This window comes from Numida meleagris, chromosome 3 (genome assembly GCF_002078875.1).
Source record: "Numida meleagris isolate 19003 breed g44 Domestic line chromosome 3, NumMel1.0, whole genome shotgun sequence".
Classification (NCBI taxonomy): domain Eukaryota; kingdom Metazoa; phylum Chordata; class Aves; order Galliformes; family Numididae; genus Numida; species Numida meleagris.
In genome coordinates, this window is record NC_034411.1 from 79,705,883 (window position 1) to 79,732,512 (window position 26,630).

The window sequence follows — 26,630 nt, forward strand, 5'->3', positions numbered from 1 at the left end:
TCTGTTTTGATTTTCATGTCTTCACAGAACCATTCTCATGATCATTTACTAGACACTAGTGACTCAAGAAAACAACAAGCTAACCAGCACAACTATCGTACGAGATACGCAGTAGAAGAACCTGCAAGGCCTGCTGAAGAGTTAGAAAATGGACACAGTTCCTCAGACGTAAGATCCTCAGTCCCATTTCTGTTTGTTAAGCTCCTGCTTCAGCCAATTAAGCTTCTAGTTAAAACTCAGATAGCGTTTTCCTTGTGGTTTTTCTTTCATTTCTTTAAAAATCAATGTTGAATCATGTTTTCACATGCAGTTGTGTGTGTTCAGTTTTGCATAAAAATTAATTGACAAAAGGGCTTTTGTAAAACCATTTTGCAAACTAAATGCTTGCAATATTAAATCTTTCCTAGATTTGTGAGCCTAGTAAGTATGCCCTGTGTAGCCAATTAGTATGGTTACCTGCAGGGAGGCAGGACAAGATGACCTCTAGAGGTCTCTTCCAGCCTGTGCTTCCGTGCAGTAGCTACAGTGGAGAAATGAGTGTTTATCATTTGTCCTAATTTTCTTTGATAGTAGCTTTAAAAATAGGGAAGTACTACATTAAAAAGATTTGGAAATATTTTTTTTAAAGGTAAGCTAACCTCTTAAAATGGGGATTGAGAAGCACTAGGGGCTCGATTGTATGTTGAAAAACATTGCTGTATACTATGCATCTCTGCATAAATACTTTATTTCCTTTCTGAAGGAAATAAGTCTAAATTCCAAAGAAAATATTTTGTTTTTTCCTGTCATTGCCCATTCCCACTCTTCTCTGCCCTTTGTTAGGAAGGGGAAGTAGTTGTTGCCAGTGGTGGAACATCAGAAGATGATGAACGAGCATGGCACAGTGATGGCAGTTCTAGGTAAGTGACAGTATACCTCACAGAGAAATGTTCTACTTGGAAATTTTAAATAAGCTTATCTTTACTGCAGGCAACTACTGATAACAAAAATGTACGTTTAGAAGATAGCAGAGAACTTAAAATTTTCAGGATTTCATTTTCATGTGTATGATTGGTTAAGTAAAATTCAGGAAATGTTTCACCCTTCTTTGCTATCAGCAGAAGTATTTCCTGTTGGCTTTTGGGAGGGTTGTTCTTTGCAGGTGCACACACTTTAGGCATGTAGTTACAGTTTCCTATGACTGCCATTCTGAGCACTGTGACTGCCTCTGCTGGTCCGGGGTTTGAAATTAAAGCAAAGATTGAGATAGTTTCAAGCCATTGCTGCTTCTTGAGCAGGATGCTTTTTGTTAACTTTAGTTCAAAGCTCTTCAAAGCCAGAAGACGTGAGAACAATATTCAGAATTTAAAATGTGTCATCTGAACTGATGAAGTGACCAGTGGGTTTATTTTAGTGATACTCGAAGGTGACTTTTACAAGACTGAATGATTTCAAGTCTTTTGTTTTACTACCATTTAAACTGAAGTTAGAATATATGCTTTTAGGCACTGTTTTTAAACTTCTAAAATATTGCAGTTTTCTAGACTGTTAACTCTAATTTTGTATTGGCTTATATTATATAAACCTGTGTACTTCTAATTTTTAATTTCTTTATTTCTTTGGCATATCACTTGTAGTGACTACTCTAGTGACTATTCTGACTGGACAGCAGATGCAGGAATCAATCTGCAGCCACCAAAGAAAATTCCTAAGCTTAAAACAAAAAAAGCAGAAAGTAGCTCAGAAGATGAGGAAGGACCTGAAAAACAAAAGAAGCAAATTAAAAAGGAAAGGAAGAAAGGAAGTGAGGAGAAAGATGGACCATCAACATCACCAAAGAAGAGAAAACCCAAAGAGAGAAAACAGAAGGTTAGATGCATTTTGTATGTTAAAGGATGATCATTCTTAGTGACTTAGCAGAGTTCGATGACTGATTCAGTAATGTTAATTTAAAAACATGTCTTTTACCAGTAATAAATGAGGAGTACCAACTCATGTAAGTCAAGATATTGCTGTAATTACATGCTTTCTAAATATTTGGCATTTCACTTAATGTCCTTAACACCATGCTGCCTCAGACCATAAATTTCTTTTAGAGAAGTGTATTGATGTAATGTGTGTCTGTATTTTTCATCTGTACTGACAGTCTCCCCGTTTAATTGCAAATTCTATCTAGATCTGCACAACCGTGTCATTTTCTATCAATTCCACAGTGTATGATATTTGCACTATATTTCAGCTATGCTTCTATCAATATGCTTCTATCTATTGTTATTGTCTGTTAGGTTAACAGCCAACATGCATGTTAGCACAGTATCATTAATGAACCTTCAGTCAAGTCATACAGGATGTTAGGTGGCAGTCTTACTCTTTAATTAAACAGGGTTTTGTTTATTGTGTGGAGTCATTGATTATAGGGGAATACTAATAGTATCCAGGTCTGAAATCAGAAAATGGTGTAATATCACAAAAATATGAGTTTTTTAACGGGTTAAAGCCCTAGTTTAGCCTTTTATTCTAAAATATAAAACCAGGTAACAATCTAGCAATTCCACTTAGATTAAAACTGAACTGAATGAGTGTCTTAGGAGGACTTGCATCTATTTTGGTGCCAGTTACTGGGATGAAGGAGGTCTTTGATTCCAAAAATGTCAGACTTAAATATTTCATATTTTAAAGATGACCTTCATTCTAGAATCAAAAGAAAGTATTAGACTGAAAGGAGTATCAGGAAATCATCTCTTCATTCTGGGCATAGGTAGGATTAAGTACACCTGCTATTTCTGACAGATAAGTCTTTGAATTTTTTGTGGTAGAGATTCTACTTCCTTGCTGCACAGAGAGAGCTCATAGTCCTTACTGGTATGAAGTTATTCCTGTTTTCTGAACCTGAATCAAACTTGGTCTTTACACTGGAAAGAAGGAGGAAAAAAGTACTGACCATCTTTGTAGGTAGGCACAAAATTATAGAAATTAAGAAAGGATTAAAGAAAGAATGTCTTTCTTCTCTATTAATGCATTGGCTGCCAAGATCCTGAATGGTGCTTCCATTTCAAATCCCCCTCCAGCAAAAGTCAATCTAAAAATTGATACAAGAGTGAAGGAGTACATAGGAAGATCAAAGAGTGTTTTTCTTTGTTAGGGCGTACAAATAGACTGACTTCTCTCAGGAAGAAAGTTTGGGGACATCTGATATTAAAAAAGCTTTTATAAATTGGTCACTGGTTTAGAAACCAGTACAGAAGATTTTCTTCCTTATTTTGTTACATGGAGACATCCAGTGACAGACATAAAACTCAAAAAAGATTCTTTCCCCATTCTATGCTTACCTCCCCAAAAAATAAAACTTGAGTATGGAGTCAGGTTGTAGAACTGATTACTGAAGAAATTAGCAGAGTTGAAAAAATGGTTAGACTTATTCACTGGGATTAGTCTCTTCCTTATTAAGCATGATTATTAACTGTGATGTTTTGAGTACGGGCTTGGCTTCCAGAGTGTCATGAACTGATGATTAATGTGTGAAGCTGTAACAAGGGAAGACTTTCTTTAGAAGCTATTTCCTATCACCTCCCCGTAATTCACCAATAAGCTAGACACACTTAGCTCTGTCATACACAGTGTATCAGCTTTTCACAAGACTGACCTGTTTGGACATGAAGATCCGTAAGATGCTTCTATGTTAGTGATTACTTGGAGAGGCACTATTTTGATTTATTTATTATTATTTTGTTGTTGTTTTTAATGGTGTGGATGCTTTTCCCTGCAATACGCCCAGGCATTCCACTGGTGTGTTCAAATCAGTTCCCATCTTGGTGAAACCTCATTTGAATTTGTGCCCTAGAATGACATTTGGAGTCTAATATTTGCAGTCTGGGAAAGTAAGCTCTTCTGTCAGTAGCTGTATGGAGTGGCTTTCTGTACGTATGCAAGATTCTGTTAATTCCAAAGAAACCTTGCTTGGATGGTTGCACAAACCTTTATTTTCCCAATTCATATCATTCACAGATGGCCTTACCTCTGTGTATGCTCATTAACCTATTTCTCACCATTTTGCAGGGTTCCTTGATTGGAGGGAACTGTGTAGTTATAGTGTCTTGTGGGCCAAGGCAGCTGTATGATTTGGCATGCTGGTTTTCATAGCTTTGTGTTGCCTTGCATTGCTGGCCTTCTAATGTTGTAGCCCAATATGTGGCATAACTTGAATCATGAGCTTAAGAGGAATAGCTGTTCATTCAGCTTAAGACCCATTATCTCACTAGTCAGAATGATTTCCAGTCCTCCTGAGTGATCTGTCTGTTTGCTGGACATCATGTTTGAAGGATGGTGGTTTAAAACATAGCTTTAACAAGGAGAAGGAACAAGAAGGATAGGTGTAGAACCTGTTCTCAGCTCACTGAATCTTGTTTCTTAATGCAAATTTGTGGTTATAGATTCTTAATACAAAAAAGAGCTAAAAGTCAAGGCGTACATGCAGCTTTTGAACTAAGATTTAACAATTTTTGTTGCATATATATTATCTAATTGGTTCAAGAGAAAGGCATATTTAGGTTGGTACGAGAGTTCATTTTTAATATATTCAATGATTATTGCAAAAGATTGTTATTAAAAAAAAAAAAAAAAACTTCTTTAAGTTGTTAATACTTTTGGTCTTGGCTAAGTAAGGTTTATCTTCCTTCTGGCAACACGTTCCTTTTTACATTAAATATAATAGCGAATTGGCAGTCAGTTTTTAATAAAGCACTTCCCAAAACACAGGGCTGCCCCAAACGTTATTTTACTCATGTTAATCTTGTGTGTGCATTTTCTTTAGAGGCTGGCTGTAGGAGTTCTGGCAGAAAATGGTTTGACACTGGAAGAATGGCTGCCTTCAGCATGGATTACAGACACTGTTCCTCGTCGGTGCCCATTTGTACCACAGATGGGCGATGAGGTATTTTCACTTTTCCCTTGTATTCTTGTTTCTTTCAGCTTGTTTCTGCCTTTTTAAAAAATCATGTGAGCTTTTTTTTCCCCCAGAGTTTTCATACCATTTATTATTGGAATATTTTGAATTTCCTTCAAAACATTCTTCAATCAGGCTAAAATTTGCTTTAGCTCCCAAAAGTTTTTCCCATACTTAAAATGGTTCTGCACATGGTGTTGCTTTGTCTTGACCTTTTTATTCCATGCTGTTGCAATAACATTCCTTCTTCTACTACATTCAGTGTGTGGCTTTCCTCAGGACATGCTTGTAGAACTTCTGCTCCTGAGCTGCAGCTGTTCATGGGTACAAACTTTGAAGCAGAACCAGTGGTTGCATGTGCAAAATTTTTACTTGTGCTTTTACTGAATCCAGTTTGCAGCATAACTATGTAGTAATTATACAAGCCCGAGAGGAGTAGCACTTCAAATCAGCGTTTCAGATGGAGAGAACGCTTATGTACTTAAACCATCTAGCAAACATGTTTTGGAGACAATGCTTTTCAAAAGATTGAGTCCGAACAAATCTGTTAGGTGCCAGATACCTTCTGGATACAGTGAAGTAGCTGGGGATTCATCATTACCGTATTACCAGAAGACTTAACAACATACCAGTTCAGTAAGGTAAACTCCTGTATTTGGTCTGGTGCCTGCTGAAATAGCACTGCATTCTAGTAATATGTAAGCAGACTACATTCTTTTGCTGAAAAATTCTTTATATTGGTGAGCAGGGAATTTCCCATTCTGTGCCTAGAAAGTAGGAGTAGTTGCGTCAATAGAGAGAACGTTTGTAATGGAGTTGCTTTGTCTAAAGTTCTCTCTCTGATACTTGCTATCCCAGATTTGTTTTAGGATGATGAATTCTTTCTTTTCACTAGAAAGCAACTTTAGAGGTCCACAGAAATAAAATATAGGTTTAATTAGAGAAATGTGATGAAAGAAGAGGTCTTGCAGCCTGTGAACATTTTGGTGGGCTAGTTGATATGTTTTATAAGATGTGGAAGGAGAGAGGTTACAGATTTGTTTTCTTACAGCTGTGCAAACAAGAACCAACAGTAGTGCTGTATTTAGTTATATTCAGTGCATAAGAATAGCACATACCATCCGTGTTCCCTTTTTGCATACTGCCATTTAAAGTCTTGTCACGTGTCTGGAGTAACAGTGGGAAACATACAACAGAGATGGGACTGTAGTTCAGCTTGTCGGATTACCCAAATACAGTGGAAATTACTCTGTAATATTTGTTGTTCACCTGATAAAGAACACTTGGGTCCCAGTACTACCACAAACATCCAGAAGCAGTAATTGGTCAAGATTAAAAATATAATTTCCTTGGCACAAATTCTTTTTTTCCACGAATGACTTCCTAAATTGTTGTTGGAGCAATTTACCAGAAAAAAAAAATAAAAAAATCCATTTTTATAAGCAGTGTGTTTATGTAGAAGCTTACCACAAATAGTAAATATATAAGGAATTATTTGTACCCTATGCCTCTAAGTGTGAAGGTGTGGCAAGAAACAGTTGTTCCTTTTCTTGCCAGTTAGGTTCTTTGATGATATTGTGCGTGTCAAATACCCTGAAATGTAAGGGTATAAAACATTTGTGAAGGGAAGTAAAGCTGAAGTCCTTCTCTGTGTCAGAGGAAAAAAAATGCCAATATGACATTAAGAAAATTCAGTAACAGTTAATGCAGAAGCTTGACAGATGCTCTTTATAGTGTTTTATGATACAACTGTTTTGTGAAGCATGTGGAAATACAAATGTTATTTTTACTGGGGGCCACTCACTCTGCTTTGTTTGTTGTATTAGACCTTTGCATTTAAGCTATTGTTCCTTCATCCTACTTGATAGGAATGTCTTGGGATGCATGATGCATCATTGCATGATGAGTTTTTTTTTTAACTTAATTACAGCAGGGGGGTTATAACAAGAAACATTCGTCCAATTTGTATTAAGATTCTACATACTGACTTGTGGAAGTTTGTAGTGGAAAAAACTTGAAATGATTTGTTATAAGTGCTTGAAATATCTGTTTTTTTAGTTCTTGTCTTTGTTAGGCTGTTTGCTTGGTGGTATGGAAATGAATACCAAGGTCTTCCCAATAGAATAGCCAATATATTGTTCAAAAAAGATGCAATTAACTATATGCTCCATTTAGTGATACTTCATTGTCATCTTAGAGCTGCCTTACTGTATTGAATAAGCAGGTGGATTAGTGGGATTTCTTACTGTCATGGAATTGTGCTATAGTGTGATGATGAATAGATGGTTTTGGTTTTGCTATTGATGTTGTTATGGTTTCACATGTAATTTAGTATGTTTTGCTCGTATTGACAATGGTGTTGTAAATTTTTACCAGAAAAGTTTTTACGATACCTGCTTTGTCTGTCCTCTTAATTTCTTTAAGAACCTGTGACTTACGCAGGAAAAGCAGACAGCAAAGAAGTTGATGATAAAGAAGAGAGTGCATATATTGTATGGCAGCAGTACCCTAACACTCCGATTACTCAAAATCTTAGTCAGATAACTGTCTCATTTCACTCCTAGGTCTACTATTTCCGACAAGGTCATGAAGCATATGTTGTTATGGCTAAGAAGAACAAAATATACAGTATTAATCCCAAAAAACAACCATGGCATAAAATGGAATTACGGGTACGATTTCTTTTTCATTTTTCTTTGGTACCTTAATATAAAAAGGAATTTTGGAAACTAACTGGAAGAAGATTCTTGATACAGATGTTCCTAATATTGTGATCTTAAATATTAAGATATGTGTAAGGGAAAAAAATTAAACCTAAAAGCTGAATGAAATCATGCCTTAAACTGTACTTATTCCTTGAATTATTTGAGCGAATATCAGTTAGTCTGATTTTATTTTTACTTTACTTACATCTCATAGCAAAATATTTTTTCAAACAAGTTACAATACTTCCAGTGAAATACTTGAGTTTTTGACATGTGCTGGCAGAAATCTGCTACTTTCAGTACACCCATGTTGTCGTGTTTCAGAAAGTTGTACCATAAATGAAATCAAAGATGACTAACATAACATTTTGTTTATTCCAGGAGCAAGAGTTAATGAAAATAGTCGGGATTAAGTATGAAGTGGGATTGCCTACTCTCTGCTGTCTTAAACTAGCTTTTCTTGACCCCGATACGGGTAAACTAACTGGAGGATCATTCACTATGAAGTAAGAAAAGCACTGTTATATTCAAATTGGAGTGCTTTTTTTTTTTTTTTTTTGTAATTCTGGGTTCTTTTGAAAATCGGTGACTAGAGCTGTAGCTTTCTGAAGGTTTGAAGTTAGTGTTAAATTGTTACATAAGTGCCTTATTTCATGTTTTAGTATTACTTATTAATTCTGTATTCTATTGTAATTAGGTACCATGACATGCCAGATGTCATAGACTTCCTAGTTTTGAGGCAGCAATTTGATGATGCAAAACACAGACGATGGAATATAGGTGAGTTGTGTTGTGTTTCTGGGTCTTTTTGATTGATTGTTTTCACATCTCCCTGTTTTCACGATACCTTATTAAAAGGTAGGTTGTGGTAAATAAATCCTTATATTATACTGGAATTGGAGGATAATCTTGGCCACATTTGCACGTGGAGTCTCACTTTGTCCTTGACTGAAGCAACAGGCAAGCAAACAGAATGAAGGTGATTTGTGAAAGAAGGTGCAAAGAAAATCTCAGTTGTGTGTTTACAGGGAGGAATGAAGAATACCTTTTTAGAAATACGATGTTTATTGGTAACTGATAACTTTTATCCTGTGTATTGCCTTTCTCTCTATTTTTTAGATTGAAGGCCCTCTTTCAACTAAATAATTACTAGAATATTTTTTCCAGTTCTTTCACACCTGCTTATTTCTGGAAATACAGATACACTTTTTCAACCATTAGGAATTTAGAATCTCTAGATTGTTCAAAGAAAATGCCCTTGTACCTCTTTTTACTTGTTTTAATAAAGTGTTGGATACTGGAGAATGTTTGTAATAGGCAAGTACTCCAGTCAGAGCTACTTGCTAGTCATCTTTTCTGTACAACAGCAAAGATCACCTTTTAACGTTGAAATCAAGCTAGGGGGAGAGAGCTGCATTACGACAAAATGATTCTGTATTTTCTTTCAGGAGGTCATGAAATAAACATGTTCTTATTCCTAAGAACACTCTTAGATTGTTCCTGAACTTGAAAGATTGAGCAAGTATTACTAATTCTTCAGAGTTCAGAATGAACTCTTCCCCTAAGAGAGAAATTTGGTTTTGATACCTTGTTTTGAGAATTATTAGGCAACACATACATATAATATTAAACCAACTCTCATTGTTTTTGTAAACTAGCACTAATTGGCGTACAGATAGAACTGCAGGAATTCATCTGTTCAGGAGCTGTGAGTAGCATATACAAGGCTGACTTGGTGGCATTATTTTATTTTTTATTTTTTTTACCACTTCAGGCAAAGCATCATATAGAAGGGAAGATTTTAATGCAACAGCATAATGGTATATCTGATTGCCTGTTTAGTAACTGTTGGTATGGTACATGTTTCTGCAGATACGCTGCGTTTTTAGTCTGAGTTCACTATTTCCTTTTTGATGTCCTCTCCTAAGTTCAATGTAGCTAAGTGACCTGAATAAGTGGAACAGCTAGATGTTAGAAGCTCTTTCTAATTGTTTCTTACCTGATTTTTCTGCCAGGAAAGGTGAATTGATATCCTGTCCTTCGTATATTGTGACATTTTTGTTGAGTATGTGTGTGCATTAGCAATATATAGAATCACAGAATCATGAAGTTTGGAAAAGACTTCCAAGATCATCCAGTCCAACCATCCACCTACCAGCAATATTTAGTACAACATGTAAATATTTCTTGAACACCTCCAGGAACAGTGACTCCATCACTTACCTGAGGAGAAATTTTTGCTTATGTCCAACCTGAATCTCCTGTCACAACTTGATGCCATTCCCTCTAGTCCTATCATGAGTTACACAGGAGAAGAGGTCAACCCCCACCTCACCACAACCTCCTTTCAGGTGGTAGTAGAGAGCGATAAGGTTTCCTTTTAGTCTGGACAAGAGGAGGCTCAACCATCCCAGTTGCCTCTGCCACTCATCATAAGACTTTTGCTCCAGACACCTTACCAGCTTTGTTGCCCTTCCCTGGACAAGCTCCAAAGCCTCAATGTCTTTCTTGTAGTGAGGGGCCAAAAACATAACACAGTACTCAAGGTGTAACCTCACCAGTGCTGAGTACAGAGGGATTATCATATTCTTGCTCCTGCTGGCAATGCTATTTCTGATACAAGACAGGATGCCGTTGGCCTTCTTGGTCATCTGTGGCTGGAAGACTGTGTGGAAGAAATGGATCTGGGGGTGTTGGTCGACAGTCAGCTGAATATGAAGCAGCAGTGTGCCTAGGTGGCCAAGAAAGCCAATGGCACATATAAATATAATTTACATCATGCCACATTAATAAAGATCCATATCCTATTGCACATGATCTTCAAAAGGACAGCTAGTCTTCAAATCTAAGGGAATATGGTGAAGACCCATAGTTTCTAAATCATTAGGAAAATATACCTTGATTTCCTCATTAAAGATCAGTATAGTATGAAGATCCCTTAAGAGACAATCTTGACCAACATCTACTAAAATGTCACCAAGCTTTGCTGTTTCTTGATAGGTGTAGATCTATGGTCCTCTTTTTTGTCATGCTATAAATGTTTTTCCACAAGAAATACACTTATAAAGGTTGAGGAGTGATAGGTTTTTCTTCCTACTCAGATATGTATTTATTGCATCTCACTGTCTTCTGGTTGAACTAAAATGCTAATATCTGAGCTAAAACCGATTCTGGTAGGATTCCTTGAGCATTTGCTATTCATCTAAGACAGGTGTGCATACATATCTGTTGGATAGCAGCCACTGTAAGTTTAGCATATATTTTATAATTCCACCAAGCTGGCATCATCTGTTGATATTCAGTTTTGGAAAATTACATTAAACGCCTCTTTTAATAAGAATTTTTGATTTAATGTCTATGTAGATAGCTTCCTTGTATCCCATGGATGAGATGACACAGAGAACGCTGGAAAAATAATGATCAAATGGATCCCTCTGTGAGCATTTTCAATTACGTGCTATTCTTACCTTATCATTCTGTCCATAGGAATGCTGTGGCTCTTGAAAAATGTGAAGAGGCAACTGGTATATGTTCCTTTAAGTGGTTTTGAACTGCTTAATGCTCAGCACTATGAAGGCACTCACAATCATACCTACTCATGTCTCTTTCTAAAACTGATCACTGGGGAATACCATATAGGAAGACTGTTCTGTAAGATCTCTTCAGACTATTCTGTTTCTTTAGAATACAGGATCAACTCTTATTTTCATTTTTGATCTTGCATTTCAGATTTTTCTGGTATTAATTACTTTGTTCTGTTACTTTCAGCACCCTTAGCACTGAATGGAAGTTTTGTATTTGTTATGTATACTTGCAATCCATTAAAAAAAAGTGCAGCAAAGAAAGCAGAACATCTTGAGAATATATGTAGTTGTTAATAATTTAGACAACCACAGCAAGCATTTAAGCAGAAGGTTGTGGGCTTTTTCCTTGATGTGAGTTTATTGGAGGGGGAGAAAGGAAGCATTGCAGAAGGTTAGAAAGTGGTGTGCATAGTCTTCAAATCTCTTGAAAACAAGAATGTATACTTCTTGGAATCTCAGGTAATTTAAATTATATTTGTTCTTGGACTGAGTGAAGTAAATGCTTCACTAAAATTGTTTCTAAATTCTGTGGCGTGTTTTATGGAAAATGTTAAAAATTACGATGACGTGTTGTATATTCTGATGTATAATTCTTTAAATAATGCTTCTGACCTTTTTGCTTAGCTCTACAATTGTGTTGCAATAGTGAACCATTTCAAGTTATCATAAATGACTCTGCTTACCTTTTGAGAAATCTTTAATAAATTCTTCTATCAGTCAGATTGCCTGCAGAATAAAGGAAATGAACCTCTGAGTTGCATTTGGAAATTGTTTATACATATAGCTGAAAAACACTCCAGAAACAAAGGAGAATGAGCTCAGCACCATGTAAAAGAATTCCCTATACAGAGCTGTCAATGTGTAGTTATTTAAGATAGCATGTGGTGTTTAATGCAAGTAGATTTTAGTCTTAAAGATTCAGCATTGCAATGTTCTAGTTTTATATGAAATTAAGAAGTAAATTCATATATAGAGGTTACTTAATTGTGTTTGCAAATCTTTAATTGTTTTTATTTATGCCCACTATTAACTGCTTCATTTTGATTTAAAGGCAACCTACAGAAAGAATTTAAGAGTTTCACTGTGGTTGGATTTTTGTTTGTTTCTTTGAATGATGTGATTCATATTTGCCTGTTGATGCTGCAAGCATTTATAGGGTTCTCTGTATTCAAGAGCAAGCTGAAGGTATCTGTAAACTGATTTTCTTCAGAGGAGTAAGGTGCCCTGCATTGATGAAATTATTTTGTGTTCTTACCTAGGTGACCGCTTCAGATCAGTAATAGATGATGCCTGGTGGTTTGGAACAATTGAAAGCCAGGAACCTCTTCAGCCCGATTATCCCGATAGCTTATTTCAGTGCTACAATGTCTGGTTAGCAAACTTATCTTCAATCTATTATAATTAAATATTTCATTTGACGTATTGACTGAGCAACTTCCTCTCATTAAATTCAGTCATGCATCTCACTGTACTGGTTTATTACAATATTGTGTTAAATCTAAATAAGTTATGTTACAAACATTAAATTACTTTAAGCATATTAGTAATTTAAATGTGGTTATTTTTTAAGCTGGGATAATGGAGATACTGAGAAGATGAGTCCTTGGGACATGGAGCTGATACCAACTAATGGTATGGTACATGAATAATTTAATTTACTTTAAGAGCATATATAAAGAAGTAAAAAATGTTGTACAGTTTTACCTCTTAAGGAGTAGAGGGAAGGCCCACAAACCATTGCGTTTAAAGAACATTGGTAACGATCAAACTAAATATGGACCAAGATAAATGAACTGATATATTTGCCTTAGGGTAAAAAACAGACATACAGCCATATTTAAACAAATGAAGTGAGTAGAAATAGCCAGGGATGTTACAGAAATTTAGTGGTGGGTTGTTAGAGTTAGGGTAGTATGGTTAGGTTGCACTTGGACTCGATGATCTTGAAGGTCTTTTCCAACCTGAGCAATGTTGTGATTCTATGAAAAATTCCTAGTAGGCAGTGTACCATTGCAGTTAACATATTATGCGGTTAGAGAGGTTTGAAGAAAAGCCTGTGCCCCATGTCAGCTTTAAGCTGCCTATTCTCAGAACTCTTGGCATGCTTGCAGGTGTTCCATGTGTTGAAGATTCCAGAGAGCATTTGATAATAGTAGGTTTTGCTGCCTGTTTGATCCAGAACTTGTGGCAGACAGGCATGCAACAGAGAAGGCAGTAGAGCATGGGCACTGTTCACAGACCATGAACAGAATATTGTGTTTCTTCTTTACTCGGATGTTTTGATGATTTTATTAAAATCTGGTTAAAAAGCAAAGGGAAATCAGCATTTTTTCCTTCTGTTTTACAGGAAACTTTTGCTAATTTTATCACCTGCAAATAACCATAAATAATTCTTCATTCTTTCAAGTTGTACATATTTCATTTCTACTTTTTATTTCATTTCAATCCTTTTAATTGGTAGTTCTTACTTATAAGTCAAAAACTGGAGTGATAACGTGATAAGTGTAAATAACTACAGCAAGCAGATAACTGAATCTGAATTTGTATCCACGCTGCATCCACAAATACTGTCTTCTGTTATAACTTCCTTTCAAAAAAAGTTAAAGAGCAGTGTGCATCATTCTCTGAAAATCTTATGTGTTATCAATGTTGGTAGGTCCTTAAGAATGCCAGACTGATGGCACCTCATTTTGCTTGCTCAGTAGCTCTGCTTTCATTATTCGACTTCAGAAAACTGACAGGATTTAATCCCTTTGTGGAGACTGTTTCAGTGTCTAACATCAACTCCGTTAACTTAAACTCTGTCTGAAAGTCATCCACCACAAATCCTAGTTACATTACCAAGAATTTGGGGTTTTAAGAAACAAACATAAACTTGAATTATGACAGAAGATTACCCTAATTGGTTGTAAAATAAATTCTGCAGTTGGCTATTTGGAAGGCAGTAAACCTAGTTTAATGGAGGATTTGTGCACCAAATTGCATCATAAAAATTTAAATTTAAAATATAACAATAGAAAGGATACCAAATGATTTGTTCAAAACATTTTTAATACAAGAATTGTGTGTTTGTCTTGATTAGTGAAATGATGATCTGTATTTTGAATTAATTTTTCTTAGTTGAGTAAATACATATATTTCATAAGGTACAAAGATGAGTATTTCATTGAATTTTCATGTTACATTCTAGCTGTATTTCCAGAAGAACTGGGAACTAGTGTTCCTTTAACAGATGAAGAGCGCAGAACACTGCTCTATAAACCTCTGGATGGAGAGTGGGGTTCCAGGACGCGAGACCAGGAGTGTGACAGAATTATTGCAGGGATAAACCAACTCATGACTCTAGGTAAATCTTGAATATTATAGAAAACATTTTTATTATGTTTTACAGACTTATGCTCATGTATACTTCTGAAATTACAAAAATCAGTAACTGCTTATGTTGTAAAAAATAATAATAATACATCTTCTGCTTGATTAAATGGAACAGAACTTTCTCATTGCACATCTTAAATTTTCATATAGTGAGTGTGTATAAAAACCTGAGCTTTCTCCTAATTTTAAAAGATAATTATATATATATATTCGGTAACGTGACATATGTGAGGGGGGTTGTGTCTTGCATGGTAAAAGCAAGTACTTGATTTTTGATGTTAGCTACCCAAATTACTCATTGGGCTTAGAAGTGCCAGCCTGATGTTGCACAGAATATTAACTGTACTACAGGTAGATAGGAAAAAAAAATCATATATTCTTAGAGAATGGATACGTATGTCTGGGTTTCTCTTGTGTTAGCCTTGTTTTAACTCCACTTTTCTCCCCCACATCACCTTAGTTGTGTCTGAAAAAACAGAAGAGAAGTTCTGTAAAAGCAAAATATTGAGGATAAAGTAATTGATTAACTTATGAAAAGCCACTTGCTATTTGGATGTAGAACAATTACTCTTTAGAAGTAGAAGGCAGCTTTTGAAAAGGTAATTGTTAAAACACTGAACACATCACTGCAACATTTACATGATCAAAGATGGGTGTGTGAGGTGGAGATCCATCAGTGAAATACAAGCTGAATCACAAATCTTTGTATGTTCTGTGATAAGTCAACAGTCTCAGATCTTCTGGTAACAATGGTCATAAATTATGTATATGTAGGTTGCCAAAGACAATTCTGATTTTGAATTACTTACGTTCAAAAATCCTAGAAAACTATTAACTTTTGAATTACTTCTGACACTTGAGTATCCTACATCATGACTTCTTTGGTGATAGAATAAGCTTCCTTTTGCTTCCGAAAGAAATAAAATATATATGTATGCACTAATCCAAATTACAGAATTACATTTAAAAATTTTGAGGAAAGGAAATTTTGATTGGTTTCACTGTGTTATGTATGTATATAAGAGTAATGGTTTCACATTTTGCATTACATTGTATGGCATACTACTTAGTTTGGGATTTAACTATAGCATATGTGGTGCATACTGGTCCAAAGTAGCTGTTGCTTAAATGTTTATAAGAGTGAGTTAATGGCTTTTAGAAGAAGAGAGTTTCTGTTTTTAAAAAACATTGGAGAGATACTTTAAAGGTGTTCTTTGCTTTTTCTATTTTATTTTCCTTTGAGGTTTCAAATGTCAGAATGATGTCTAAGCAGACATGATGCTTCTAAGCATAGGAGGAAAAAAAAATGTGCAGGTGCATAGACTTAAATTGATTACTGGTCTTCTGGCTTTATGGTGGATCGGTATGAAATGCCTTCTTTGCTATTTGGTCAAGACAGGAGGATTGTCTTCCTATTTTATTTTGAGAATGGCTTTTCCCCATATCTTAATTGGCTCAAAATACTACTATGACTTTTATGGTGAGAATGTAATGAATTGTTTTGTTTGAAGTTGGGAGAGTGGCAATATCAAACCAAATGGAATGAGTGTGTCTTGTAAATAATAATACTGAATTGCATATCTTCTTATACGTGTAATTTATATGTTTAACTTTTCAAATGTGTATATTTTGCATTTACTTGCTGTGTCTCTGAAGAGTGTTGTGCTTCATGCATAACAGGATGGGTAGGCAATACAGCGCTTGTACTGGCAGCATACATGTCGGCAAACACTTTTGTATGTAAAATATTACAAATTGTTCAGAGTGTCTAGCGTGGTTATTACTGTTGATTTTGGGAAAGTGCCATGTGTTTCAAACATGAAAAAATAGCATATGTCGCAGGGGGAAACTGAAATTCTTGGAACTCTGATTGTTTTGGGGGTATGTAATTTGGATTTCTTTTAATTTCTGTGTAGATATTGCGTCTGCATTTGTGGCTCCTGTGGATCTTCAAGCTTACCCAATGTATTGCACTGTTGTGGCATATCCCACGGACCTGAGTACCATTAAACAAAGACTGGAAAGCAGATTTTACAGGTTAGATCCAAGTCTCAGTTACTGCTGTGAAATATTGCCTACGGTGGTCATGGTAGCTGTTTGTCTTGTTATACTCAACTTGGAAATGGGTACAGGTGTGCTCTTCTGTTTGTCTGATCTTCTGTCCTAAAAGGATTGAACATCCCTTGTCCAAAATGCATTTTACAATTATGTGTTGTAAATTCTTGTTTATACCATTTAAGATTCAAATTATAAAGTAAATTAAGTTTGCTTCTGATATTTTTTAATGGTAGAAACCTTCGACATCTGTAAAGTGTTTTTGTTATAATATGCTTCTGTTTGTTTGATTTTAAGTCTTGCATTATCAGTTTAAGACATGAGATCGAACATAGTTTTGTAAATTATTGGCCCTGAAATTCTAAATGATTGGACAGCAACAAAAATAATTTTTAACTTTTTTTTTACATGATTTTGACTTTTTCCCCGAACTGTGATTTCAATCAATGTATTTTATTTGCAATATATATTATCCGTTAAGGAGCATGTTCCTTTAATATACTTCTTTTTCCTTTTTTTGTCTTGGAAAATTTATGGTTTGCAATTGAGTCTCCCTCTAATGCTTTTGTTGAATTCATGTGAGTAGGACAAGGGGAAATGATTCCAAGCTTAAAAGAGAGGAGATTTAGGTTGCAAATAAGGAAAAGGAGTGATGAGGCTCGGAAACAGGTTGCCCAGAGAGGTAGTGGATGTCCCGTCTCTGGAGACGTCCCAGGTCAGGCTGGACGGGGCTCTGAGCACCTTGATGTAGCTGTAGAGGGGTCCCTGTTCATTGCAGAGGAGTTGGACTAGATGGCCTTTAATGGTCCCTTCCAACTCGAACATTTCTATGGTTCTACAGCATGCTGATTTGGGTCAAATTTCAAAGTTAGTTCATAGAAATTCACATGGACTGTCTGGAGATTGTACTCTAAATTGAAATCACATTTTCATTTTTTAAAGGATGTCTAGGTTTTATATTTTATAATGCCATAATGTGCATACATCTGGTTCTGTGTTAACTACATGATAATCCAACTTTGACTTTTCTAATGTACTGCCATATCATCAGTGGTGGCAAGGAATTTTCAGTCACTTGGGCTTGTTTCTTTTTGTCAAAAGCATCAATTATTTTTGGTCTTTAGCATAGCTTCTTCAGTAAATCGGTTTTTACTAGTTTGTAGGATTTCCTGGGCTTAGTTAGTTAATGAGTAATTGCCTTGTCTTGTACTTTTCAGTGAATTATTTTCCTTTAACGTGTGTAGGAATGGCAGTTCAAATTGCTTGTGATGTCTTCAGTAGCTTTTCATGAGGCCTACCCCTAGGGCATTATTCCTCTTCTGAAATGAGTCTTATTATGCCTGTGTTTCTAAAACACACACACACACACACACACACACACACACACACACACACACACACACACTTATTTTGCTTTGTCACAATATTGTGACTATTCCTTAGGTTATTAAATCAGAGCTATGTGAGGAATTCTGATCATTGCCGCCTATTAGAATAAAATGGGTACTTTTAATACATTTTCATCATTACAGTTTTGGTAATTCTCAACTGTGACTTAGGAAGTGAAACATGCTGGGTTATTTACATTATAAAAGGTTAATAATAGCTAAAGCATTACAGCTGAATCTTTCTGGGGAGAGCAAGCTGTTTGTATAATGTCCTGCAAGATGCCTGAGGAATCTGCCTTCTGCTGGTCATGTAGTGTAACATGTCTGAGTGTATATGTTTTCTGATTTAATGTCAAAAAATGAACAGGATAATATGTTGGAAGAAGAACACGAGGCTTTTTCTCCTCTTTCATAATACACTGTTAGAAATGTAGTCTGTTTGATACTGTGTTTTTTCCATGATCTTGACTCCTCTTCTCTCTTACACAGACGACTTTCTTCATTAATGTGGGAAGTCCGATACATAGAACATAATACTCGCACCTTTAATGAACCCGGAAGTCCTATTGTCAAGTCTGCCAAATTTGTCACAGATCTTCTGCTACACTTCATAAAGTGAGTTGCTTAGTACATCTCTTGTCTCTTATCAAGGTTCTTAGCTCTTTGAGATACAAATTGCAAAGAGGTAGTTCTGCAGCTTCAGTAAGCCAGTTGTCCGCTCTTAGGGCAGAAAAAAAGAAAGTTTGTGTTGACGAAACAAGAGTACGTTAGGTTGCAAAACAAGTTGAAGCTTTGTAATACATTGACTGGACACTTTTTATTAAATAATAAACATGGGTCTGAGTATCCATGGAATGATGGATATATTTAATTTTATTACTGCCTTTCTCAGTATAAGTGGGAACTTAATTTAAAATCTTTACAGCTGAATGAGCCTGAAAGGGGTGGTTGATGTACAAAATAAAAATTGGAGGCATTGTAGTCAACAGAAATAGTCTCAAACTTTTTCATGACTGCTTGTGACCTAAAGTTTGCAAGAGCTTGCAAGCAATTTGCTTGTATGAAGTGAATGCATCTGCTCTTACATGGTAAAAATGGCAAGGTGCTTCATTAGTTGAACAAAATGTTATTATGTTCCCTTAAAAATATTAGAATTCTGTTACTTGAAAATCTAAGATGTCTGTAACCATACATAAATCTCTGAGGTTTTCAGTGCCTTTGATTTCTACACCAGCTAAAATAGTGAACAATACTTAACTGCTTCAGATGTTAAAGTTTTAGTAAAACCCACCTTTAGGAACAGACACGCACTTGAAAGACTTCACTGTTAATAATTTCAGTTCTTTACTGTCTTTATCCTATGTAGCTTCTTTTCTTTTGATTAATTAAGCACATTGGTGTTACTAAAAGTGTGTGGTTTTTAATTGACTTACCTAAATTACTGCAACACATGGATATTCTTATTTAATAATGCCCTATAGTTTGTGCCTGTAATACACTCATTTAAATGAACTAGAAACACATATAAAGTGTTCCTGATAAAGCTGAATAGGCTCCAAAGCCCTTTATGAGGTATAATAGATTTTCCTAATGCTAATAAGCTCATGGTAAGGGATTATGGGTTTTCATTTTGAAATGTCACTGTTAAGGGTTCTATATTTTATGGAATACAGAAAATATTTTGCAGCTTTTGTGCAGTAGATTAGCTTCTCTTATTAATGTGGTCCTGTAAGTATTCCGAAGGCACTAAACACTTCATCACTTCATTTAAGCATGGCTTCATAAATATTTTCCTTACTCTATGCAAAATACAGTTGATTCCATAGATGAAGATGGAAAATAACGCTAGCATGTATTTCTTTTTGTACAGAGATCAGAGTTGCTATGACATCATTCTATTATACAATGCAATGAAGAAGAAAGTGTTGTCTGACTCCGATGAGGTAAGTGGTTGTGTCTTGGACGCTGGCATTGCTAGATGGGAGAAATGAGACTTAAGCATCTTTCTCACATGATGCAAAAGTACTTTGTTCAGTCACTGTAATAGAGTAGGGTATATTGCCAACCACATGCTACTTGTTGGCTGGGAAACTGGTAAAATTCCAGCTTCTTCTCTTCCTGTAGTGCAGAGAGCTTTTTCTTAGACTTATGACAGATTCTCAAAACTGACAGTCACATGAAATGCTTTTCAGAGAGACATAGATGGAACTGTTAAGTCTCAAATTACATTATGAAGTGAAGTATGAAAGAACTTACCTACTCATATATGTTTATATTTTTTTAACCTTTTTATGCTACTCATTATCTTGCTCAAAGGAAGAAGAGAAAGATACAAATGTGCCAGGAACTTCCACTAGAAAAAGAAAGGTAAATTGTATTTTGTTGTTTATAGTGCACTAAATAATATGAAATATCTTTGTAAACAAATTGGATATAAAATTGAAAATCTTTAATTGTGTAATCTCAGCTTTTGTAAAGTTTTGAATTTATTGCGACTGAAGCGTTACTCTCCTGAGTTGTTTAGTTGCACGTTACTAATTAATTAATTAGAATTTATACCCTTTCCATTTGGTTTTGTAAAAAGAGATGGTTTATTGAATAAATACCAAACAATATTGTCATTTCAGGATCATCAGCCGAAGAGGCGGCTACGTAATAGAGCCCAGTCATATGACATTCAGTCATGGAAGAAGCAATGCCAGGAGCTGCTGAATCTCATTTTTCAGTGTGAAGACTCTGAACCATTTCGTCAGCCAGTGGATCTCCTTGAATATCCAGTGAGTGTTTGAGAACAGGAAGATTGGTTATAATACAGTTGTTAGTTTTTTTTCAACCATGACCGTATTTTCACCTCATTTAATTGAAACTTCAGGAAGTGCTGTTGACAGAGCTTTTCTATCAGTGCTTGATTGTCACCTGATAATAGTGTTTATTATCTCTTTTAATTTCAAAATGAATTGTACTTCTCTGCTCTCTTAAAAGGGATGTCTGTGTTACTAAGTAAACAGCTTTTGATATTAAAATGCCTGTATCCTTTTCTGGGTGAAAAATGGTCATAGATGAAGTGAATATGTTTGGTTGCTTGTTGTGACAGATGTTAATGTGGCACATTTTTGTTTTCATTTCAGAAGTATAGAAACTAAGAGTAATTTTCATATCACAGTCATCAGGACTGTTGCGGAAAAAGTACCCATTGAAGCACTGTAGTGACATATTAACTGTAAAACAATAACAACTTTCTGCCTGGATGATTTCACTGGAATGAAAATGGCTGTGAACAGCCATTGGTAAAAACGGAATATTTTAACGCAAAAGTCGTGTTGCCTTGGATCTCGTCCTTCCTTCTAGGCTGGTTTTACTTTAAAGAATCTCTGATTAACTTGGGAGAAATCATTTGTCTCAATTAGAAAAAGGGAAAGGTTTCTCTTTCAGAAGTTAGTGGTAGGTCGGTCTTGATGCTCTGGTAACAATAATTTGCCATAGTCTTGATGCTCTGGACACCTTAATTTTTGAAGAAACCGTAACTTCAGGCCATGGCTACCTACAAGTAGCCACCCTTTGTGATTCAGATCCTTGAATGAGCTGATAAGAGAACCTTAGTAGGCTTGAGCATGAAATGCTCTCCTCCCTAGCTTTTAATATTCAGAGTTACTTGTACAGGTTGCACATGTTCTGATGGATTAACTCAACATCATGTGGGTATTTGAGCTTCTTATCTTATGAACATTATCCTGTTTCTTCTGTAGCCTAGTAAAAATTCTGTGTTTGGTTTGAGAACGGTCTGTGCAGTTTTCATTATTTCAGTGTTACCTTCTTAAATTGTCAGATCTCCATTTGGGAGACTGCTCAGGTTTCAGCAGAAATGCACCGAGGCTGTCATCAGATTCAACTATTCAAACTGCGTGTTTTAAAGCTAGTATGTGAAAACAATATGAGACTTTAACAGATATATCAAATTCATTCAAATAAAAATGATACATTAAGGCTTGGAAAACTAAATTCATAATACCTTACTTGGCTGTTTTTTAACAGGATTACAGAGATATTATTGACACACCTATGGATTTTGCTACTGTTAGAGAAACACTGGAAGCTGGTAACTATGAGTCACCAATGGAGTTGTGTAAAGATGTGAGACTTATTTTCAGCAATTCAAAAGCTTACACACCAAGTAAAAGATCAAGGGTAAGACTTGATTTATTTTTTTTTTAAAGATATTTATGGTTTAAAAAAAATCTAACAAGACAGAAAATCAGAAATAATTCTTTTTCGTAGTAATCAATTAAATTTAATTATTTCTGATTTTCAAACATGAATATTTCTGAGAAGGTAGTGCAACCTTGTATTTTGAACGAATGTTTGCTGTTTAAATGTCTGTACTTCTGACGTTCTGTGAGTTTGTTTTAAAATATTTCAAAGTGGATCTGGAGGGAGATCCATACTGAAGGAAAGATTGTAGAAACGTGATTGTGTGTACAGTAGTAGAGTGTAACTGATATTTTGGAGAAGAAATGGGATTTTCATTGTGCATGCAGATGTGCACATATACACCCCCCCCAAATACGTCCATTTCTAATGTTGTCCAAAACTGAAATATCACACAGAGAGATAGTGAAGAGGCACTTAAACAGTTCTGTTTCCCAGAAATTTTGCGTAAAATTGATCCTGCAAAACTGGTGCTGAAATGCCCTTCTGGGGTAGAGTTCTTAATATTTTCTCTCAAATTGACTTGTAGGTGCATTTATCTGTTAGAGGTGAAAGGTACAAATGTAGCTTTTATTGAAGGCTGCTTAAGCATGTCCAAGCCTTCTGTGTAGCTTTTCTTCTGATAATACGGTTTAAAGTCTTCACTAGCTTTCATGTCTGGCTGTTTTAAACAGCATATTAATCATTAGGACTTTATTGTCATAAAATGCGTGGACAAATGTCTTAATAGGGGGGCCTTAGACTTTATCAGTGATTGTTCTGTTTTCAGTCAGTAGTAGTCCCACTCACAGTTTGAGCTGACTGAAAAATCAATCCCTTGTCCTGTCATTGTGACAAAAAGAACAAGGCTTTTTGGGTAGGCCTAGATTCTGTTGTGGTTTTACTTCATCTGCTAAAACCAAGATTGGAGAATTCTGGCCATTGTTTTAGCTCCAGTGTGGTTTCAGTGATTCTTCTGACATCGTTGTGTTCTTTTCCATGTTCTTCCAAGCAGACTGGGTTAGCAGAATTAAGCTTGTAGCTCCTTTGTATTTTACTTAGATGCAAAAGTGGAGTCTTTTGTGGTTAGGCATTTTAATATTCTGGAATCTCTGTGCTCCCATGCATAGGCATGGCAGTGTTTTTATTCTCACTCTTACAATTCCGTGATATTTTTAGCATCTTACTCTACATAACTGATACTTTTCTTGAAGAGTAAATGTAAAATCCATTGGATTCTTTTTTCTTGGCACATCAGACATACATTTTTATCTAATTTTTACATATTTTCACGTATTTTACACATTTTTTGGGATGTCCTCTCCAGAAATGCTCTCAATATCTGTCACTTCCACTGTTTAGTCTGGCACTCAAATAATTCAGTCTGTCATTGGGTAGGCAACTGTTGCAATACTGTTTTTGCATTTCATATTCCAAGACTGCGCTGTGTCCCTTCTTCAAGTATCTAGTCAGTTCACTTATGAATTTCTGTTTCCAGAATTAATAGCAACTGTACACCATTAGTTAGTTGTGATCTTAAGTGAGTTTGACTGTGTCTCTCTGTAAGCCATCCAAGACTAGAGGGGAAAAAAAAAGAAAAATGTGTGCCTACATAATTCTAATTCACCTATCGTAGCTATTGCAACCAATTCACCAGTAGTACTAATTAATCCATAAGAAGAAAAAAGTGGTGCTCAAATTCAGGAAGTATGAGTGCAACATAATGCAGAAGAAAATGAGTTTTCTTGACCCTGTTTATGACCGAGTAAATTCCACCAGCGATCTTCCTCTATTGTTTCTACAGAAACAAGAAAGGAGCACATTCTGGAAAGGCAGTTAGAAAGTGACAGCTGGAAACATGGCTTTTCCAAATTTTCCTTTTGCTTGTGTGTGATCTTCAGTCATAATATATTTTTCAAACTGTGAAAACAGTTACTGCAAACTGGATTAGCGTAAATGTGTTGCAAGAAACTGTCTATTTCCTTAAAACATTTCCATATTGGTCTGTATCCTTTTCTAGCTAATGCACCGTGATAAATGAATAAACAGATGCTTTGGGAGAGTAGAAAACTTGCTCATTTATGCCTTCCTTTTTTTTTTTTTTTTTTTAGATCTACAGCATGAGTTTGCGCCTTTCTGCTTTCTTTGAAGAACATATAAGTTCTATTTTATCAGATTATAAATCTGCCCTGCGCTTTCATAAAAGAAATACAATAAAGAGACGAAGGAAAAAAAGAAGCAGAAGCAGCTCCGTTTCCAGTAGCGTTGCATCGAGGTATGTTCATTTCTTCACAGTATTTGTGAAAAGCTGTGCAGGTTTGACATACCTAAATAGTAGGAGTTAGTATGGTGGTTTCTTAATACTTCCTTTACTGTTCCCTGTATTTCAGAATGATTGCTTTGAAATGCAAGTTGCTATGGTGTGGGAGGCTTTAAAACTTCAACTAGAGCTATCTTAGCGTAAGTGCTAAATATGTACAGTAAATCAGCATTGTAAGGATAGCGATGGCTTCGTGCTTTCTCAAACACCTGTAGCATGTACTGTGATCCTTTACTAAAGATTCACTTTTCAGAGGCTCACAACTACAGGAATTTCTTCAGAAAACGTCGTATTTGTATGGAGATGATTGTTTTTCTCCTGTGGTCTCCGACACTAGTATTTAATTTTATGTATTCCTGTTCAAAATAAGAGTGGTTATCCAGGTTTCAAATTGTTACTTCTTTTGCAGTCCTGAAAGGAAAAGGAGATTAATAAAACCTCAGCCGAAGGGAGAACCTTCTGCCTCCTCTTCATCTTCTATACCTGTGCGATCAACAGCACTGAGGCATGCCCCACCTCAGATGAATGGAAAGGCAGCTGAAACCTCTTCTCTTGTAAGGACTAGAAGCAACAGGGGGATAATGGATGTGGCTTCTACAGAGCAACCATCTACTTCTTCAGGAGGAAAGCCTTTAACAATAAAGCCTTTAATTACAAAACCTAATACTACTGCAGGGTCAGGAAAGTCAGGTGAGTTGCTGTTTTTCCTGGTGCTCTTTTTTGTTGTTGTTGTTAATGCAGAGAATGTTTCTAAACATAAATGTTGCTTTTTGGAAAGTCAGATGTGTTTGCCTCAGTTAAGACTGGTGTTTTCAGTCTTCTGATCCTTGAGGTTCATCAGCAGAAAGCTGAACAGGTTAAGGTATGTTATTTAATCCAGGAAACTTTTTTCACTCCTAGATCACCAATTCAAGTTGCTTGCTTGTAGTAGGATATGTGACTTCCTTTTTAGCCAGAAAAGATCGAACATGGTACCAAGTACTTTTTATAAATATATATAAATGTTTTTTTTCTTTTTATCCTCCTAGTACTGGAGAATTCAACCAAACATTCCAAGAATCAGAATATTTTACCACCTACCCAATCTAGCCAATCTGATAACAGTCATAACACTAGGAATAACTCCACAAAAGAAAATCCCGAGAAAGAGAAGCCAGTCAAACGCAAAGTAAAATCCTCTACTGTTAATCAACAAGGTATGGAGTTTCTTTGGAAGAATTCCCCCTCCCATACACCTTTTTGTTCATGTAGTGGCTGTAGTTGCACGTCAGACTTCATAATTTACAAGTGGGGTAATTAATATATACTATGATTTTGCAGAATAAGGAAGTCTAATGGAATAATTTGGTCACAGTTAGTTTCTTTCTTGATGATTAACATAATTTTGATTGCTCACAGCGCCATTTCTGTGATGTGGTAATACTGTTGTCTAGACAATTTTGATATATTAAATTCTTTACCTGCTTTTAAGTTATTACAAGAGAAATGCTTTCATTGTATTACAACTAGCTTGTAAGTTCTCAAATTGCAAAGCAGACTTTTGCACAGTCATGCTTGAAGCCCTGTGGACTTTACCTACATTTATTTATTTATTTACGTTCTATTTGAGTCAGTAACACTGAGTGTGATGTTGCTCTCCAATGCAATAAGCATAAATACGAGAGCATACCAGCTGCATTTTTCTTTTTTCTTTTTTGGTCACAGCAAGATAGAGCTATGTAGTGTTGGTTCTTTCTGTTGAATGTAAGGGTTGATTGGACTTTGTTTTGTGTAATCTTCTGACTGAAGTTGCTTGGTCTTTTGATGTCTGGATATGTTCCAGCTTAAGATTTCTGTGGAGACTGAAATTAGATCTCCCAAACATTAAAGCTCTCATGCCTATGAAGAAGCTTTGAACTGTTAAGAAGCTGTTACAAAGCAGCTAGATCTGCTGAGCATCTTTCACCATCTTCAGGAAAAATAGTAGTCTGCAAATTGGACCTCACCTGCTTTGGTTACTGTCATCTTCTTCTGAGGATTATTTGTTCTTTCCATGCTTCCGAACAAGCAACCTGTGGTCTGATAACTTGAATAGTCTATCCTGTTCCTTGCCAGCTT

General features: G+C 35.7%; 1 protein-coding gene across 1 annotated transcript in view; it reads left to right on the forward strand.

Moving 5' to 3' along the window:
• The window catches only part of PHIP (pleckstrin homology domain interacting protein), a 94,814-nt gene that overhangs the window by 61,056 nt on the left and 7,128 nt on the right, over nucleotides 1-26,630 (forward strand). The window contains exons 16-34 of the mRNA XM_021390245.1: nucleotides 28-168; nucleotides 823-899; nucleotides 1,617-1,848; nucleotides 4,790-4,909; nucleotides 7,486-7,593; nucleotides 8,008-8,132; nucleotides 8,324-8,406; nucleotides 12,470-12,581; nucleotides 12,781-12,842; nucleotides 14,401-14,556; nucleotides 16,502-16,622; nucleotides 18,518-18,643; nucleotides 19,899-19,971; nucleotides 20,345-20,395; nucleotides 20,656-20,805; nucleotides 22,061-22,213; nucleotides 24,325-24,488; nucleotides 24,943-25,223; nucleotides 25,562-25,729. Of these exons, the coding sequence (XP_021245920.1) occupies nucleotides 28-168; nucleotides 823-899; nucleotides 1,617-1,848; nucleotides 4,790-4,909; nucleotides 7,486-7,593; nucleotides 8,008-8,132; nucleotides 8,324-8,406; nucleotides 12,470-12,581; nucleotides 12,781-12,842; nucleotides 14,401-14,556; nucleotides 16,502-16,622; nucleotides 18,518-18,643; nucleotides 19,899-19,971; nucleotides 20,345-20,395; nucleotides 20,656-20,805; nucleotides 22,061-22,213; nucleotides 24,325-24,488; nucleotides 24,943-25,223; nucleotides 25,562-25,729 (2,503 nt within the window). The remainder of the gene's footprint in view (nucleotides 1-27; nucleotides 169-822; nucleotides 900-1,616; nucleotides 1,849-4,789; nucleotides 4,910-7,485; nucleotides 7,594-8,007; nucleotides 8,133-8,323; nucleotides 8,407-12,469; nucleotides 12,582-12,780; nucleotides 12,843-14,400; nucleotides 14,557-16,501; nucleotides 16,623-18,517; nucleotides 18,644-19,898; nucleotides 19,972-20,344; nucleotides 20,396-20,655; nucleotides 20,806-22,060; nucleotides 22,214-24,324; nucleotides 24,489-24,942; nucleotides 25,224-25,561; nucleotides 25,730-26,630) is intronic.